A 15,195-nucleotide genomic window follows, 5' to 3' on the forward strand; every position below is an offset into this window, starting at 1 on the left:
CTTTCGCTACGCAGGGGGGGAGGTTACAGGTTCTTTTATTTCACGCGTTGAGAGGATGGTAGTATCCCGTACGATGCAGATTATTAGGCGTTCCATGTGCACAGACCCAACAGAGCCATCCTGGTTGATTCGCTTCCGTGACTGAGCGCGTCTGTCATGTCGTACGACATGATTAACCGCCGGACGCGCGTTCATGCAACTGCGGGGCTTGTGGCTTACAAGGATTCTTATCCTTCGGAAATGCAGGAGATTTGTCATGGCAGATAGAGATGTTACTAGCATGGATAGCAACTATCAATTTTGGCTACGTAGACCTACATGATATCGTCACCCTGCACTTCGCCTGATCTACCTATGAAGACGCTTAGCGTCTCGCTGGGGGTAAACTTGGTGTAGCAATATCAGAACAGCTCGATAAGCCCTGGACACCTCCACCAAGACGTCACAATCCCACTCATCATCCCTGCCACATACTTTGCCGTCCTTGCTTAACCACATATTTCGGAGGATGTTTTTCTCTAACAGACGCCCTTTAATGCAGTTGTACGGTAATTTGTCATATAACATCGGTTCGCAGGCGTCGCACTGATCGACATGGCACTCCAACGTATTCATGTAGAAGTACTCCATTCGGGTTGGTTTTCGGGATATTGAGCGAACTACAGGCCTTGCAAAATGCACTCGTGGTGTGACCGGAACCTTGTTGATGCATGGATGATCATGGGAATAACGATGATCGTAGCTAGTTCGCCGATAGTTATCACTAGCAGGGTTGTTTCTGCATGGATATGGAGTAGAATTGTAACGTGCTGCAGCTACGTGTGGAATCGACCCGTGTCGTGGAGAGCAAGACATATTTTACGAACTATTCAAGTACAACATTACAATTTCGATGACTGCTCTACGCCTAGGTACTTATATAGACCTCGGCTATCTATGTAACCCATCTGTAACTGTTTTCAGTGTCCGCCTGTTTACGAACCAGGATTACTCGACGCGTTCCTGTGAACCGTTCTCAGTAGAGGCGGATGGCGCTAGCGATGAATCGAGGTGATCGTAAATGCGCTGAATCCACTCCGCCATCGCGTCTACATCCTTCCGGAGGCTATCGGATGCAGCGATAGTCTCGGCCAATCGCCTTTGCTATTATCAGCCACGCGCCTAAATCCATGATCAGGAACCACTTACCCTTCTAGATACCGAGTTGTCGTTTGATGCTCGGCCCACAGAATTTGGATTGAAAGCTCCAATGACTCCATGGTTGGCGCTGGAATAATGGGTTCAGTTATGGGCGTGTAGTCCATGGAAACGTCGTGGTTGATGTTCATAGCCAGTTCAAAGTTGAAGTCCTGTGAAATGCACTGAGAGTCTGCTATAAGAGGAGTGTCGAAGACGGGATTCTGATCGAAGAAGTAGCCATTGTCGTTTGTCGAGGAGTTGCCCTGCTTGTCAATGGAGTCAGGATGGAAAGGGTCGGTCATTGGATTGAACTTGAAGAGAGCAGGGTCTGGCTCTGTTTGAGTAGAGCTGTTCGCGACGGGCATGACTGGAGCCGAGAATGGGTTTGTTGGTAGAGCAATCTCGTTCTGATAGTTTCTCGATGGTTCGTTGCTTGCTTGAGCCATCTTAGTCGCGATCTGAACGAGGATAACACTTTAATCTGGCTCAAATGATACCCAAGCATGGTCTTTTAAAGCTGGTCACTCTCACTGTGCCGCACTGCCAAGTCGAATGGATTCTAATAAGATTTTGAAAACTATCTAACGCAATTCTACGACTTCGCCACACTTGGGCGCCAAAGTGATAAGCATTCCAGCGGCACAAGTTCAAGGAACGGGATCAGGCTACTAAAATCGGGATTTCGTACAATGTACCGATGCTGTTCTTCATTAGCTGGAGTCAGGGATATAGATAATTATAACTACTTACAGGCTTCTCAAGCTTAGCGAGTGCGGGCACCTCTTCGTTAAACATGCTATCTAGAAAGTCCACAAGAAGTTTGTAGCCACTCCATTGCTCTCCTTTGCTAAGACCGAACATCTTGTTCGTGTCTCTTTTTTGGCGGATCATAGAAAGATCTCGCAGGTTCTCGTTCGGGAGTCCATTCATACACTCAAGAATTGTTATGCCAAGTTGCTCAAGATCCGCATTTGGCGTAAGCTCAGTGCTTACCCAGGCACAGTTCTCGAAATCTGCTCAACCCGTATTAAGCCCGAGAAATAACTAAAATGGTGTTCTTACATAGTTGTGGCTTTCCACTCCTTCCGCAGAGACGTATCGTGCTGATTGAGACAGAATTGTGGACGATACCGGCCTTCGCGATATGCTGTATAGCAAGAAATACCTATATCGTCAGCTTTGCAGTCAGGATTAATATAGCGACTTACTGCGCTTGCTATCACTTGTATGTCGGGCTCTTTAAGAAAGGTGTGAACATTTAGAACCTCTTCAAGAGTAAAGCGGGTGTAGTCGTATTGAAACAGCAAGGATGTCCTTGATTCAAAGACCCGCTTGATAGTCGCTACGTGTGGATGATCAGATATTGTTTTTACTTTCTCTAATTCCGTCTTTCCAGTATCAGGATTAACTTCTTTGATAATCACTAGGTGTCCTCCTTGAAGGCATAGCGATAGCTTTTGTTTTCCTTGTGTCAGATCCCCCAAATGCGATAAAGTCTCCCACGGGTTATGTAAAACACTAGCAGCTGGCTGCTTTGCCTTTTTCAAAGATCGTTCCATGAGCGCCACTGCAGTAGGCACTTGAGGCCGCGGTAGGCGTTGAAATGCCTCTCCTATAGAATTTGAAGCCATATCGAAGTTGTGATCCTAGTTTTGATCACAATTTTAGGAGCACAGGGGAGCGTAGATAGCCTTAGCCCACGTATGGGCATGATCTCAGACATACTTATTTGTTCAATTGTAATTACCCGGATTCCGTTAGCAGGAAACGGTGTTGGTATCATGGATCCTGGAACTGGTTAGATAACCAGAAACGGGTAACGGTTACGGTGTGTTCACTTGGAAGCGAGAACATAAAGCTTGAACCAGCAGCGCATGCCAAATCAATGCAGCTCACAACCTTAACACAACTGAAAAGCTACTACAAACCTCTTTGATTCATTATCCACTACACACCGCGGCTATCATGGAGGTAGACATGGCTGGAACAGCTGTCCCCGTGGACTGGCCAACTCTCCTACGGCGACAACAAGGAGAAGCGCAAGGAGCTTCCAACATTGAGCATCCTCGCAACTCATCCTGGCCTATCTCATCAGCAAGCCCCATCCGCAACTGCGGAACAGGTACGCAACCTGATCTATACCTCCAGCTTTCGCATATACTTGAATGGGAAATCTGGAATCACAATCAGACGCGCGACCATCTAGCTACAGAACGTGATAAAGTTAGCGAGTTAAATTCGCTGGTATGGAGACTCTCACAGGATATAGATCAGTGGCGGAGTGCATGCCAGCAAGGGTATGCGGCACTAGACCAGCACAGAGCTGAAAATGCGGAGCTAAAGCGCGCACTAGCAGAAGCAAGGGTACGTGGGGCAGCTGCGCGCTTAAATCCAGCTAATGACAGCCTAGTCCGCGTCAACTGAACAGGGCAGTGAAAACGCCTCGCTTGGCACTCCAGACATGACAACCCTGCCGCCAAGGCACAGTTTCCGAAAGCTTGCACCGATGCCGAAGATTGATACGAACGAATGTTCCTGGCGGCTCGGCTTTATCAAAGATGTCGAGGATCATGGCATTGCCAATTCTGTAGAGTAGTCACCTGAGTTTTCAGAGAGAAATTGGCACATTAAATGGATTGCATGTAGTAGGTACAAGCTATCATACTTGGGAACAAGCAAGCAAGCAAGCGTTCTTGCTTGGGAGTAAGCAAGCATGCTTGGTTGCTTGCATATTACGCTTGGTTGCTTGCCTATTCAGGCAAGCCAAGCGCCTCTCTACAAACCTGCACCAATGAAGTGCAAGCCAAGCGGGCTCCTCGAAATTAGCAACCAAGCGTAACAAGCAAACAAGCAAGCACGCTTGCTTGTTCCCAAGTATGCAAGCTATCGTAGTAGAGAAATTTCACGGAGTCATTCAGTCATGGGTAACTTTGCGTGACATAAATCATGAACCTCAACATACAGAGGAAGTAGCTATAAAGAGTGAGTATTGCTAAGGTAAACGATCACCCTAGGTGTCCGTGTGCTACAGATTCCGCGTTGCAACCCCAGGTCGATAATCTCCGTCATTCTCGTCGTCGTCATTTGGCGGCTGCTCTGTCATCAGCATTGTCACCTCTACTACTGCATACAATTCCTTCAGTGTAGTGTCTACATTGTCCACAAATTTCTTTTGGTTTGAACTTTCCAATCGCATGCGAAGGCTAGGCAATATATGCCTAAATTTACGATGCAATTTGGCGACATGATGTAAGAGTATGGTGCCTCCATTTTTCTGCACGTGTTTCTTTGCTCTGATCATCATCTTGTCGAACTTCTTGACTCTCTTGCTTTTGGCAAAGCATTTGAGTGCCTGCATTGACTTCCAGTACTTTTGGGCATTGATCCAAAGTTGTTGGATAGCCGTATAGTTCCTCCTCTCGAGACGTGCATCGGACCATTGGACCATACCATGTAGAACGCGTTGATGTCTGGATCGAGCGCGGCGTTGTGAACCTGGCCATGTGCGCCGATCTTTGGTAATATCTTCCATCTCATCGCTAGAGTCTTCGGAGTTGCTGGAGTCGTCTATAATGATCACTTCTCCGTTGTTTGTATCGGTGATAAGGGGTGTGTGGGACCGAGCAGCATGTTGTGAGCCTGACCATATGCGTTGGTCCCCGGCAGTGCCTTCCATCTCATCGCTAGAGTCGTTGGATTTGCTGGAGTTATCCAAAACAAGTACTTCTATGTTTTTTGTATGAGTCGTGATGGATACGCTATCGTTTGACCACTCAGCCCTCTCAGTATCATTTGGGACAACTTCCAGAGTGTCATGATTGGATGGACTGCGATGGTTCTGGAGCAGTGGACTACTTCTCATCTCTCCCAAAACGTCGGTGGCATCATGAGGGATGACAGCCCGCTCTTGGTACCCTAATAACGTCTCTTTCGGATCGATGTTGGAAAAGTATCCTGTTTGGTGCATTTCAGCAACCTCCGTTGCGTAGAAAAGTTCATCGATATTTTGATGTCGGGATGGATCACTTGCGAGCACCAAGTCTTCGTCCAGATGATTGTTTCCGGTAGCCTCACTGAGCGCTGTCTCCTGTTCAAGTGCCCAAGTAGCTTCATTCCAGTGGGTGAAGGCTTCCATAAAATCTGCTGGATGACTTTGAGTATTGAAAATAGAGGCATTTGAACTTGTGTACTCACCATCATGCAGCTCCTGCCCTGTAGAAATATCTACGGCTGAATCTGTGACGTGATGAATTGAACAAGGAATTGCTGCACGTGCATTTGCATGCACTGCGCCCTGATGCTTGTCGATTCTTCCGGGTGATAGACGCGCACCCTCCTTTTCCGCCGTTGAGGACAGCAGGTGGCCTTCAGGTGAGCAGAACAAGACGTCTTGCTTCTCGATCGTTGGTGCCGTTGGCAGCTGAGTGTGGCCTCCGCAAAGCATAAGTAATGTAGTAGCAGCATCAGCCATCTACTGTATTTAGCTAATGAAACCCACAAAAGCAGTAGTAGAGAGTACATACTTCGTCTGATGGATCTCTGTTACTTTTGGTTTGGCTCCAAGGTTGACCTCGAGCTTCAAGAGATTCCGACATGTTCGATTTATGTGTTGAAAGAGATACGGTGATGAGAGATTACTGGAGATTGTTGAGAGTAATGAGGATGGTGGTGCGGGTACTTTACTTGGGGAGAGCCGATAATTTATACGATGGAAGAAACAGTGATGAAACTGCAACGGCCATTCTAGCTATATATAGTCGATTGAATGCATGATAGTTTTCTTGTATTGGGTCTAGCACTATCTGTACATATCGTGTAGTCGCCCGGTTGACCCTGACATTCACCAATGGCAAGTTCCGCCTAACGCCTTTCCCTTGCATGGAGAGGCTATGGCTTTCCACGGCTCATACCCTATCACTTCGTTGAAATCTCAAAATAAACTTATTGGGAAGACGGAATGAGGTTAGTATTGAGGAATTGCATGAAGAGCTTGCCGCTGTCGGTGTGATATAACCTATGAGACTACATTCTTCAGCCCCCAAGAGCGCCGATGAGCGAACACCCCCGCTTTGCATAAACCAAGTGACGCAGCTGGCACTGTTCGTCCTGTCGGAATGCTCGGATTTATCAAGAAGACTCAGTAGGTGGGTATTGCGGCAACATAGCAAGGCAGACACAGTACTCCCGCATCAGACTGATTTCACTTAGGGCTAGCCTCAACACTTTCTGGCACTCAACCATTTCCACGTTCGAAAGCTGGACTTACTATTCGCTGGAAGCATGTCCACGAGGCATGCATCGTATCAACCTTCATGCTTATCCGCGCGGGCAATAGATTGCCATGCTCAAAGTGTCTTAGTATGGCTGATCCCGAGTTCTCTATATAAGGTGTGCTTTCTTCATCTGGACCCAAAGTATATGTTTCTTTCAAGAGATCTTTCTAACATCATGTTTAAGCCAGATCTCGAGGATTATATCACTCCTTCCCATGATATGTGCGTCGTTCAGGAAGATCTATCTTTTTCGTGTGCTGACTGCGATGCAGGGACAAAACGTTGATTCTTACCTTTGAATGGGATGACGAAAACAATTGTGCATTCATACACGATTTACAGCCCCTGGACACCTCGAGTACTATAGATACCTCCCGGAAAGGCCATTCAACTCTCCTTCCAGCCCCATCTCTCACATCACTATCTAAAATGTCGGAGAGCGCTCGACCCTGTCTAGAGCAATCAAAGTCCCGAGTTTCACGAGTTTCGCCTTTTCAATTGAGTTGGCTTCAAGACGATGGGATAGCTGACACACGTGTTTTGGTATCCTGCTCTGGACTTGTTCTTAACACAGATGGTATCCAATTCCAAATGTGCTTCCAGCCACAAAATCTCTCTGCACACAACGTCTTGAGTTTAGTTGCAAAGGTTGGCAAGGACCCGGGAGATGTGATACAATCACTGAATGGGAGAGGTGCCTTGGAAGACTTCAATCACGAGATACGTTATGCGTTACGTTCTGGAAATAGTTTGGTCGTGTGCTGGAAGGATGAAACGATGTCCTTTGAGGAGATTTTCGAGCGAGAAGCAGGTTGGCTCGTACTCGACTACCTGCTATCACTAACACGCATATCATTTCTTATACTTTTCTTCTTGTATTTATGTGGGTTACTCTTCTTTTCTTTAGGTATCATGATTTTGTAAATTACATCCTCAGCTACCCAAAGGACTAGTACTACACGTTGCTTTCGCGTTGAGATCGCACTTTGATGAGATATCCCTTCATTTTCTTCGCACTTTTACATAGCCAGAATATAAGAAATCCAATCACGATTATTAGAATAATACTAACAACGCCTATCAAGACTGGCCCTTGGAACTGTTTTTGATGTACACTCTTCGGAGACGATGCCGGCACCTTTGGCGAGATCTTGCCACCGATTTTCATCCTCTATTTTCTCTTGTTATCAAACTAGACTTTATGTTTATCTCGGCTTATACGAACTATATATAGTTATGGATTATATTGAATTAATTCAACAAAGAATAGGTAAAGGGTAGAGTAGGTGCTAGTGCTTTACTAACGAGTTAGCTACTTCACATCAAAGATTAGCATTGGAGTTTAAGTTCCTGGTACAATATACCTATGTTGATTTAGACGTTCTTCTCTCTTAATGCAGACGTGTTTGGTTAGTTGTGAGGTCGCGTGGACCAAGAAGCAGTGAGCCAGTGGATCTTGTAGTGCTTTTCAACTCAGAACGGATTTAGGAAGATAGTTTTGGGACCTGAATCTGGGCTTCGTAGCTTACAAGATAATGCTACGAACTGAACCAGAGTTCACAGCCTATTGCAATTGGTGTCCCTAGCTTATAATCTAGCGTACTAAAATCACGTATAGATATAGTTATAAATGTAAAGAGTTTCTAATTAGTGGAATGGTCAATCTTATAGTGCAGTTTGACTTAGATCGGTTTTAGGGAGCCTATTATGGGATCTAGATTTGGTTCTCGTGTTTCCAAGGCTGAAGGCTTAGTTACTATTATTAACATCACTTTCGGTGGCTGACCGCGTGCACTAAAATTACGAACAGTGACGTTTTTATATGCACATCATATTTTTTTTCACAATTAAACACATATTTACTGAATAAAAAATTCGATAGTATTCAGAAACTACATTACATGAAAGCTCCAACTGTCGTCACATCCGCTACAGTCTTTATGGGAGTTATGGGCAAGCTCCCAAATCTAGAGATACGTTAGATTTGCTACTATCAATCAAAGCTTACACTTCAAGTACCTCTTTGTCTCGGTAACAGTTGTAAAATAGAGAATCACCATCTCGTTCTACTGTGATGTATATACGCACATCTGAAGATAGTATATAGCACTCAAATGAAGCAAGACCCTCTTGACCTCTGGGACACGATTGCATAGCGTTAATGTTCACACAACATCCAGTGTGATAGACCTTCTTTCATGTCAGTGAATCCCAAGTTTGTAGGTGTTGACTTAGACATACGGTTGAAGGGGTATCGTGGAAGTGTTGTACAACTTCAGGGAATCCGAATGGCAGTTCAATCTCCTCATCAAATCGTGCTATACCTCGATGATGACACCTATGCACACGGAACATGGGTGGTTGAAGCTTTTCAGGGATTTGGGCCCAATCAATATGGGAGACGTTCGTGGGATGCGAATTCTCAAAGACTGGAGGGCTCGAACTCGAACCCATAGTATCCTTATATGGTTCATCGTTAGCGCGTATGGCTGGAAAGTTCAGTGTGACTGATCCTCCAAATTCTGCGCCATAACAAGTCCGTGTTATCGACGCCTGATCATGGAGCAGCAGGCCTTGAGGAGGCGTTTTTAGAGACACTGGTGCTTCTTCAGCAGCTCTCAAGGCCAGCTCGCTATGGACGACCCCAGATCCATGGACCAGATACCCTTCAGCAGAGTCTGTATGCTGAAAAAGGTAAGCATACATCCAACGGGAATTGTTTGCTCTTACTAATGGCTCAGTCACTTTGGAGTCGAAAACATTTACGTCATCATCATGCCGAATCTCTGTATAGACAGAAGCACCAGAAGACGTTGCATATCGACTCAAGATGAGGAACAAGATATCCTCTTCGCTCAATGGTCTGATCTGTTGAACAAATGATTGATATTCTTCAATAAAGCGCTCGACATGGGCAAACGCTTGGCTATGCTGAACTTCGATAACGTGAGAATTATCAGTAGGACAGCCAACACCCTAGAATCCTTTTAGGAGGGCTCAGTAAAAGGAGTTGTTGCATTTGCTTACCAGGGTATATCCATTTAATGAATCCCGCAAACACTCAAGATGTTCTCGGAAGTCAATCTGAGAGGGCTCCCCCTGAGTAGTGAAATTAGAACGATACTTGGCGTTCCGGACTCTCCACTGGCGATTCTGTGATGGGCCTTCCCCAGGGTATGGGGGCGGAGCAGGCTCTTGGCTCCTTTCCATATTATCGGGCGACTGAAGTGTCTTTGAAGTGAAAACGGTAATGTGATAACCAGATGACACCCGTGAACTCTATATTAAGTGGCAGAGAAACTAATATTTATTCTTCACAAAAAGCGCCCTGAGTTCAGGGACGGAGTTCGGTTACCTAAAACCGAAACGCGATGATTTTCGTGTCTCGTTCGTATTAAGCCACTCTATTTTAGGTGACATGCTCGCTTATTACTACTATATAGAGCTAGTTATTAAAGCCCAAATACAAGATATATAACCCCATGTTGCGCAACCCCACTAAGCAAACTATCAAACCAGGAAGATGTGCATCTTTATCATATTCAGGCGCTCTCACACGCATCATCAGTCCATTGAGGATAACATTTCCTTCCGGCAACAATGGGTAATCGCACTTCGAGGTTCCATCGGCAGCCTTTTTCGAAACCACCATAATCTGGGCCCTAGCCGACTAAGAAGGTCTTCAAGTCAATCACCCCCACCGTACCCGTACGAACACGCTTCAGGTAGTTCTGAAACCTCATTGAGCGAGGCGGAAACATTGCGGCCAACCCCCGCTGAGAGAAATGCTTCTCTCAACGTGAATATTATTGAGTCAAGCACGGCGTAATGGACAAGCCCATCATATCGATAATGGCATATTATATGCCCGGAAAGAAGAGGAAAAAAACACCATGTAGCTCGTTTAGCAATGCGCTCTTTCAAGCCTTATGTTCGTAGCAAATTGAAATCAGTGAAATGAGTCTTACTGTTTAATATCGAACAACTGCGCGTACGTGACGTCTCTAAGAAACTTCAATCATTGGAATACTTGCCCACACTGCATGAGTCAAGGTGAAGGAATCTCGGAACGACACAGGTACTTATGTGGCCATTGCAAATAAAGCACTCAGCGCTTATTCGTAGCGCCATGTGGCACAGGTGTAAACCTTGCAAAGACGTGCAGCTCCTGCGAAATGGAGTAAAGTAAGCGAGTTCGCTGCTTATGGAGGGGAATAATTGCGGCAATGAGAGCCTGATCCAGAAACGCCACAGTCGCAATCAGCGCTAACATTGAGCATGTTTTGACAAATAAACTCTTCGATAGCTGGGCAGATATGGTAAAACACAGGTCTTTAGTTAAAGGCTACCTAGGTACAGAAAAACCAACGTCACGTCCCACCTCAGACCACGTCCAAGTTAGATAGTCATACCACAAGTGCTGCTCGCGACTGCTACTTTGACGATGCGTTCATGTGCCTGTGATGTGTAAGCTTTGTCCTCGTTATGATTATTCCGCGTACCTCTGGTTCTGGGGCTTGATGCGAAGCCACATCGACAGAGTTGTAAACATAGAAGTTACCTCCATGTCGCACGGCTAGGTATACTTCAGAATCGGACATCGCACAAAGCTGGCTCGCTTTTCTGACTACTGTATTAAACCGGGCTTGCAGGTTTGGGGATCGCGTGTAGGCTCGTGACTGAGACGTTGCCGTTCCAACGTAGTGCGTCATGGCGTCGTTTCGCTAGAGCTATGAGAAACGCCAATATCATGGAAAGTATTCTTACAAATTCGTGCGTCGTGGTAGGTGGTGATACCGCCTTCTCGGAATTTGAACTGGAGTCATCATACGAGCGTCCCGCGGGGTCGAAGTCTAAGGGCGGTTGCGAATGAGATTCACATGGTTCTTCATCGACAACACTAGCAAGAGATTGAGAGAGCGCCTTGATAGCATTCTGCTTCTGACGCACAGAGGGCTTCGATTCGAAGGGATATGGAGTGAGAGGGTGATGCTGGCGGGATGCAGCAGGGGGGATGCTTAGTTGCAGTGGGGAACCGAGCATGCTCCCGCTCTGCCTTCTAGCGAGCTTGGTCTGTCGACGCTCTGAACGGAGAGGTGGTGTCATCATTTGTATGGTAGCTTGAAGTGATATAAGTAAATGCTGGAACGGAAAAATGCACAACATGAAGTCTTGATATAATATTGCAATATGAACAAGTATCCTCTAAACACGAATCTGTCCCTCGAAACCGATATCTGGTTTGCGTCACTTAATATCGAATTCGGATTTCGATCCTGTGCTTGCGGCATATGAATGCGCGTCTGGTTTGGTTGGCTAACCGCGCGCTACTCTTGCTGTGGGTCGTCATCGCAGGGCGATTTGCGCTTACCGGTTATTTTCGTGCCATGCAAAGGCGGTAATCCATGAACAGACACTGCATGTTCCCAGAACAGGTCTGCAGTGCCCAGGCTAGTTGCGCAAGAAGGATGAGGGCATTCCAATGGATAGAGGGCGTTCGTCAAATGATTTCTCATGTGTGTACGTAACGCATTGTGTTGGAAGTACTGCTTAAATCGAGACGTGAGGGTTGCCTCGGTGTTGCCGATGCAAAACAAGCAAACGCCTGCGACTAGGACAGCCCCGTTTCGACGAACTAAGCCGCAAAAGTTGTTCAACTGGGGAAGGTGGCTCTCCTCTAGATGCGCCTCCCACTGCGAGTCTGAGCAACACCATATGTTATGCTCAAAGCAGTATCGTATATTTGTGAGTGTGGTCCATTCATCTGGCGCGCCGTGCTTCTTGGCAACATGGCATGATAATACCGCATGGCTGTCGTAGGTCTCCCGGCATCCGTCCCACAAACATTGGTAAGATTCGTTCTTCAAGACGTGTTTGAGCATATGGAGTGAGCATGTCTCAGGCTTTTTGCCCTCAAACTTGTAATGGCAATCGTTCCAACGGCATAAACGGGTGTTTGAAAACAGGCTGGTCATACGAGCTCGTCCATGTTCCAATCGCCGGTCCCTTGCGCAAAATAGCAGATGTTCATTCACTCGGTCTCGACGTTCTCTAAAAAAGCAATTAGTACATCTACAGTGTTGTAAAAGCCGATGCGCATACCCGTCCAATTGCTTCTTACAGAAGCTGCAACATCCGTTTTCGATAGTTTCTGCGCTTCCGTATTCGAAATGCTGTTTGTGTCCATTTGCGATACTTTGAAGTGAGTGGACTATTTGCTCAAGTGAAATACGAGGTTCTTGAGTCGAAGTTGTCATCTCAGCTGCCTCGTAGTTCTCGTGATCAGGGGTCTCGTTGTCCTTGCCATGCTGATTACCATCAGACTTGAGGTCTGGATACATAAGCATCACAGCTTGATAGCGGTTCGCCTCAAGCTTCAATAATGCCTTGAGATATCGAGAGGGCGTTCGGGTACCGTCACTCGATGTTGAGCTAGTCGTAATAGACCTGCCCTGGAAAAACTGCTGCCGCTCTTCTTCGAAGGCTTTCCTCTGCATATACTTCCGCTTGTCGTGTGGAAGGTCCGAATCATGGTGACTTGCATTCAGTGAAGTTGTGTCTGCTAGCTGGGATCTAGGAGGCATAGGGGCTAGTAGGTTTCGGTTCAGCATCATCGAACTGTGGTTGTTGATGAGCTCCATGCGCTGATCTCTCCCTTGAACGACACTTTGCGAATCGATCCCGATCATGGAAGAAATATAGGTCTGGAAGACATTTGGGTTGGCATGCCCCATTAGCTGCTGTCTCTGTGCAGTTGTGACGGTTTCTGTGGCTGTTAGTGTGTGTTTAGAGCTTTAAATATCCAGACATACTGTCAATCGCATTTCCATAACCACGGCGAAAGCAGTACGCAGTCAGTTTGTCCTTGTAGCCTGCTCTCTGCCCCAAGCTTCGGATCATCCAATGGAAGCCAAAGTAGGTTAGTATTCTTGTCGGCGAGATCGACCCGTCTTGTTGGCAACACCGTAAGATTGGCAAATCTCCTACATCCGCATGATAAGGAAACTCGCAATAGGAACTACCAGGCGACGGTTTCCTAGACTGGAGGTCGGAGAGTGTTTCGCAGCCTTCAAAGACACCATCTGCTAGTGCGAGCGCCAGGAAGTATGTGACCGGACAAAGCGCACGATCACCTGGCTCCTCAGTGAGAAGCATCAGTGCACTAAGCTCTGGTCAGCATTTACCTCGAGGAGCGCGGAAAACATACCCCTGCTTATGATTATGCCTATGGCCTTTACGGTTCCGAAGTTGTACATGTAGTATGAATCCCCCGTCAGCTTCTGAAGACCTAAGCAACTTCACATCGCGATAAAGCAGTCCTTCATTCGAGTTCTTCCAGTTTGATGATTCAATAAACTCCCCAGGGCGCATTCCCATCAGAGTCAACATCAAAATGGAGAAGGCAAGTTGGAGACGTACGCGAGGATGATGGAACTGGTATTCATCGCACACCCACAAGAAGCGAATGACGTCCTTGCTCACATTTAGTGGTGCTAGAGGCTTGTCATACGCCTTTGTTGACAAACCTTCAGTTCGAGGAAGCTCGTTCTCAACGAGTTGAGTAAATTGGCTGTTGTCGGCTTTACTGTAGATGTGGTTGGTAAACAGTCGAATAGCTCGTTTAAGACATCGAAGACGGTTTGCGATCGTTGTGTCGTTGATTTTCTCGTCAATCAATCCGTTGCTTGTCCGAGTATACCAAGTAAGAAACACCATGATCTGGTTTGCCGGTGGAGGCTGTGGAAAGGGTTTATCTTCCTGCACACTTGTACCCAAGACCTGCTGCGAGAACCTGACTTGTTAGTTGCGTCTTCAAATCTTGGTGTCCACTTACTCTATCCATAGCTTGATTGTGTACCTGTGTTGCTTCAAACTCTCGGGAATGAGCGATTTCTCTATCTCTTCTGCAGTAGCTTCGCGGTTCTCCTCTTGTTGGGCGAGCGCTTGTAGGTCATCTACATTGATGGGTCTGCTAAGTTTCTTCCTTCCGCGCATGTTGGGGATACGGATGAGCCTCAGCAAGTGAATACAGTAACAAAAGGTTTGATATTGATATATTGTAGGTAGGAAGTAGCACAAGTGACGCAAAAAAGGAAGGAAGAAAGGAAGAAAGAAAGGGGGAGAGGGGGTGGGAGAGGAAGCCCAAGGAAAGTGAGAGGGCCTCCATTTTGCGACCATGTACCCACTGAGGCTTTCAAAACAGCGTCAACTTTTGCATGGAGTATCTTTCTCTATGCTACTAGTTACCGAAATAGGTATTTAGTATAGCTTGGCAGGCTGTAGTCCTAGAACGGGTTTGCGTAACTGTAATAGGAAACTTAGTATGGCTTGGCAGGCGGTAATCCTAAAACGGGTTCACGTAGAGATGACAACCGTCACAGTATTCACTATACTACTGAAGATGTCGAACAGGATCTTGTTGACCCGATTGATGAAAGACAGACCAATCATATGGTATATTACCTGTTACATTTTGTTGATAGAAAAGCGAAATATCGTGGTTTTGTTTGATGTCTTTTTTGTTAGGCGGGATCGCCGGAGGTGTAGTCGGCAAGGGAAAAGTGGGGTAGGGCTGGTAGGGCTGGGCTAGTGGAAAGCTAGAGCCCTGCTTGGCCGCAAATTGCCGAGTTGGTAATGCGGGTACTTTTGTATTTGTAGAAAGAGGTGGGCAGCGGGCGGGACTCGTAGCGAATATGTTAAGAATGCAAGTGCTGTATCATAGTCGTCAGATCCGTCTTATCAA

The 15,195-nt window shown here is 46.4% G+C and overlaps 8 protein-coding genes across 8 annotated transcripts; 2 read left to right on the forward strand and 6 right to left on the reverse strand.

Moving 5' to 3' along the window:
* Window positions 1-987: 987 nt before the first annotated feature.
* COCCADRAFT_9881 (uncharacterized protein) lies at window positions 988-1,625 on the reverse strand (the record flags this gene model as incomplete). Its single annotated transcript, XM_007719957.1, has 2 exons — window positions 988-1,138; window positions 1,189-1,625. 2 exons carry the CDS (start codon window positions 1,623-1,625, stop codon window positions 988-990), a joined length of 588 nt encoding a protein of 195 aa, XP_007718147.1.
* A 146-nt stretch (window positions 1,626-1,771) lies between these two features.
* On the reverse strand, window positions 1,772-2,810 carry COCCADRAFT_111405 (uncharacterized protein; the record flags this gene model as incomplete). Its single annotated transcript, XM_007719958.1, has 4 exons — window positions 1,772-1,879; window positions 1,930-2,195; window positions 2,242-2,344; window positions 2,388-2,810. The coding sequence occupies 4 exons, from the start codon at window positions 2,808-2,810 to the stop codon at window positions 1,772-1,774; spliced, it is 900 nt and encodes a 299-aa protein (XP_007718148.1).
* Window positions 2,811-3,144: 334 nt separating this feature from the next.
* On the forward strand, window positions 3,145-3,775 carry COCCADRAFT_9883 (uncharacterized protein; the record flags this gene model as incomplete). The annotated part of the gene is made up of 2 exons (XM_007719959.1): window positions 3,145-3,543; window positions 3,590-3,775. The coding sequence occupies 2 exons, from the start codon at window positions 3,145-3,147 to the stop codon at window positions 3,773-3,775; spliced, it is 585 nt and encodes a 194-aa protein (XP_007718149.1).
* A 429-nt stretch (window positions 3,776-4,204) lies between these two features.
* On the reverse strand, window positions 4,205-5,774 carry COCCADRAFT_9884 (uncharacterized protein; the record flags this gene model as incomplete). The annotated part of the gene is made up of 3 exons (XM_007719960.1): window positions 4,205-5,322; window positions 5,374-5,650; window positions 5,703-5,774. 3 exons carry the CDS (start codon window positions 5,772-5,774, stop codon window positions 4,205-4,207), a joined length of 1,467 nt encoding a protein of 488 aa, XP_007718150.1.
* Window positions 5,775-6,627: 853 nt separating this feature from the next.
* COCCADRAFT_41755 (uncharacterized protein) lies at window positions 6,628-7,376 on the forward strand (the record flags this gene model as incomplete). Its single annotated transcript, XM_007719961.1, has 2 exons — window positions 6,628-6,674; window positions 6,725-7,376. 2 exons carry the CDS (start codon window positions 6,628-6,630, stop codon window positions 7,374-7,376), a joined length of 699 nt encoding a protein of 232 aa, XP_007718151.1.
* A 31-nt stretch (window positions 7,377-7,407) lies between these two features.
* COCCADRAFT_111420 (uncharacterized protein) lies at window positions 7,408-7,620 on the reverse strand (the record flags this gene model as incomplete). Its single annotated transcript, XM_007719962.1, has 1 exon — window positions 7,408-7,620. The coding sequence occupies one exon, from the start codon at window positions 7,618-7,620 to the stop codon at window positions 7,408-7,410; it is 213 nt and encodes a 70-aa protein (XP_007718152.1).
* Window positions 7,621-8,349: 729 nt separating this feature from the next.
* Window positions 8,350-9,662, reverse strand: COCCADRAFT_30994 (uncharacterized protein; the record flags this gene model as incomplete). Its single annotated transcript, XM_007719964.1, has 5 exons — window positions 8,350-8,419; window positions 8,461-8,642; window positions 8,694-9,137; window positions 9,183-9,428; window positions 9,480-9,662. 5 exons carry the CDS (start codon window positions 9,660-9,662, stop codon window positions 8,350-8,352), a joined length of 1,125 nt encoding a protein of 374 aa, XP_007718154.1.
* An 898-nt stretch (window positions 9,663-10,560) lies between these two features.
* COCCADRAFT_30995 (uncharacterized protein) lies at window positions 10,561-14,447 on the reverse strand (the record flags this gene model as incomplete). The annotated part of the gene is made up of 10 exons (XM_007719963.1): window positions 10,561-10,718; window positions 10,865-10,910; window positions 10,955-11,176; window positions 11,220-11,572; window positions 11,824-12,153; window positions 12,298-12,503; window positions 12,555-13,224; window positions 13,265-13,614; window positions 13,660-14,244; window positions 14,287-14,447. The coding sequence occupies 10 exons, from the start codon at window positions 14,445-14,447 to the stop codon at window positions 10,561-10,563; spliced, it is 3,081 nt and encodes a 1,026-aa protein (XP_007718153.1).
* Between the last annotated feature and the right edge of the window lie 748 nt (window positions 14,448-15,195).

This window comes from Bipolaris zeicola (genome assembly GCF_000523435.1).
Source record: "Bipolaris zeicola 26-R-13 unplaced genomic scaffold scaffold_374, whole genome shotgun sequence".
NCBI classification, from domain to species: domain Eukaryota; kingdom Fungi; phylum Ascomycota; class Dothideomycetes; order Pleosporales; family Pleosporaceae; genus Bipolaris; species Bipolaris zeicola.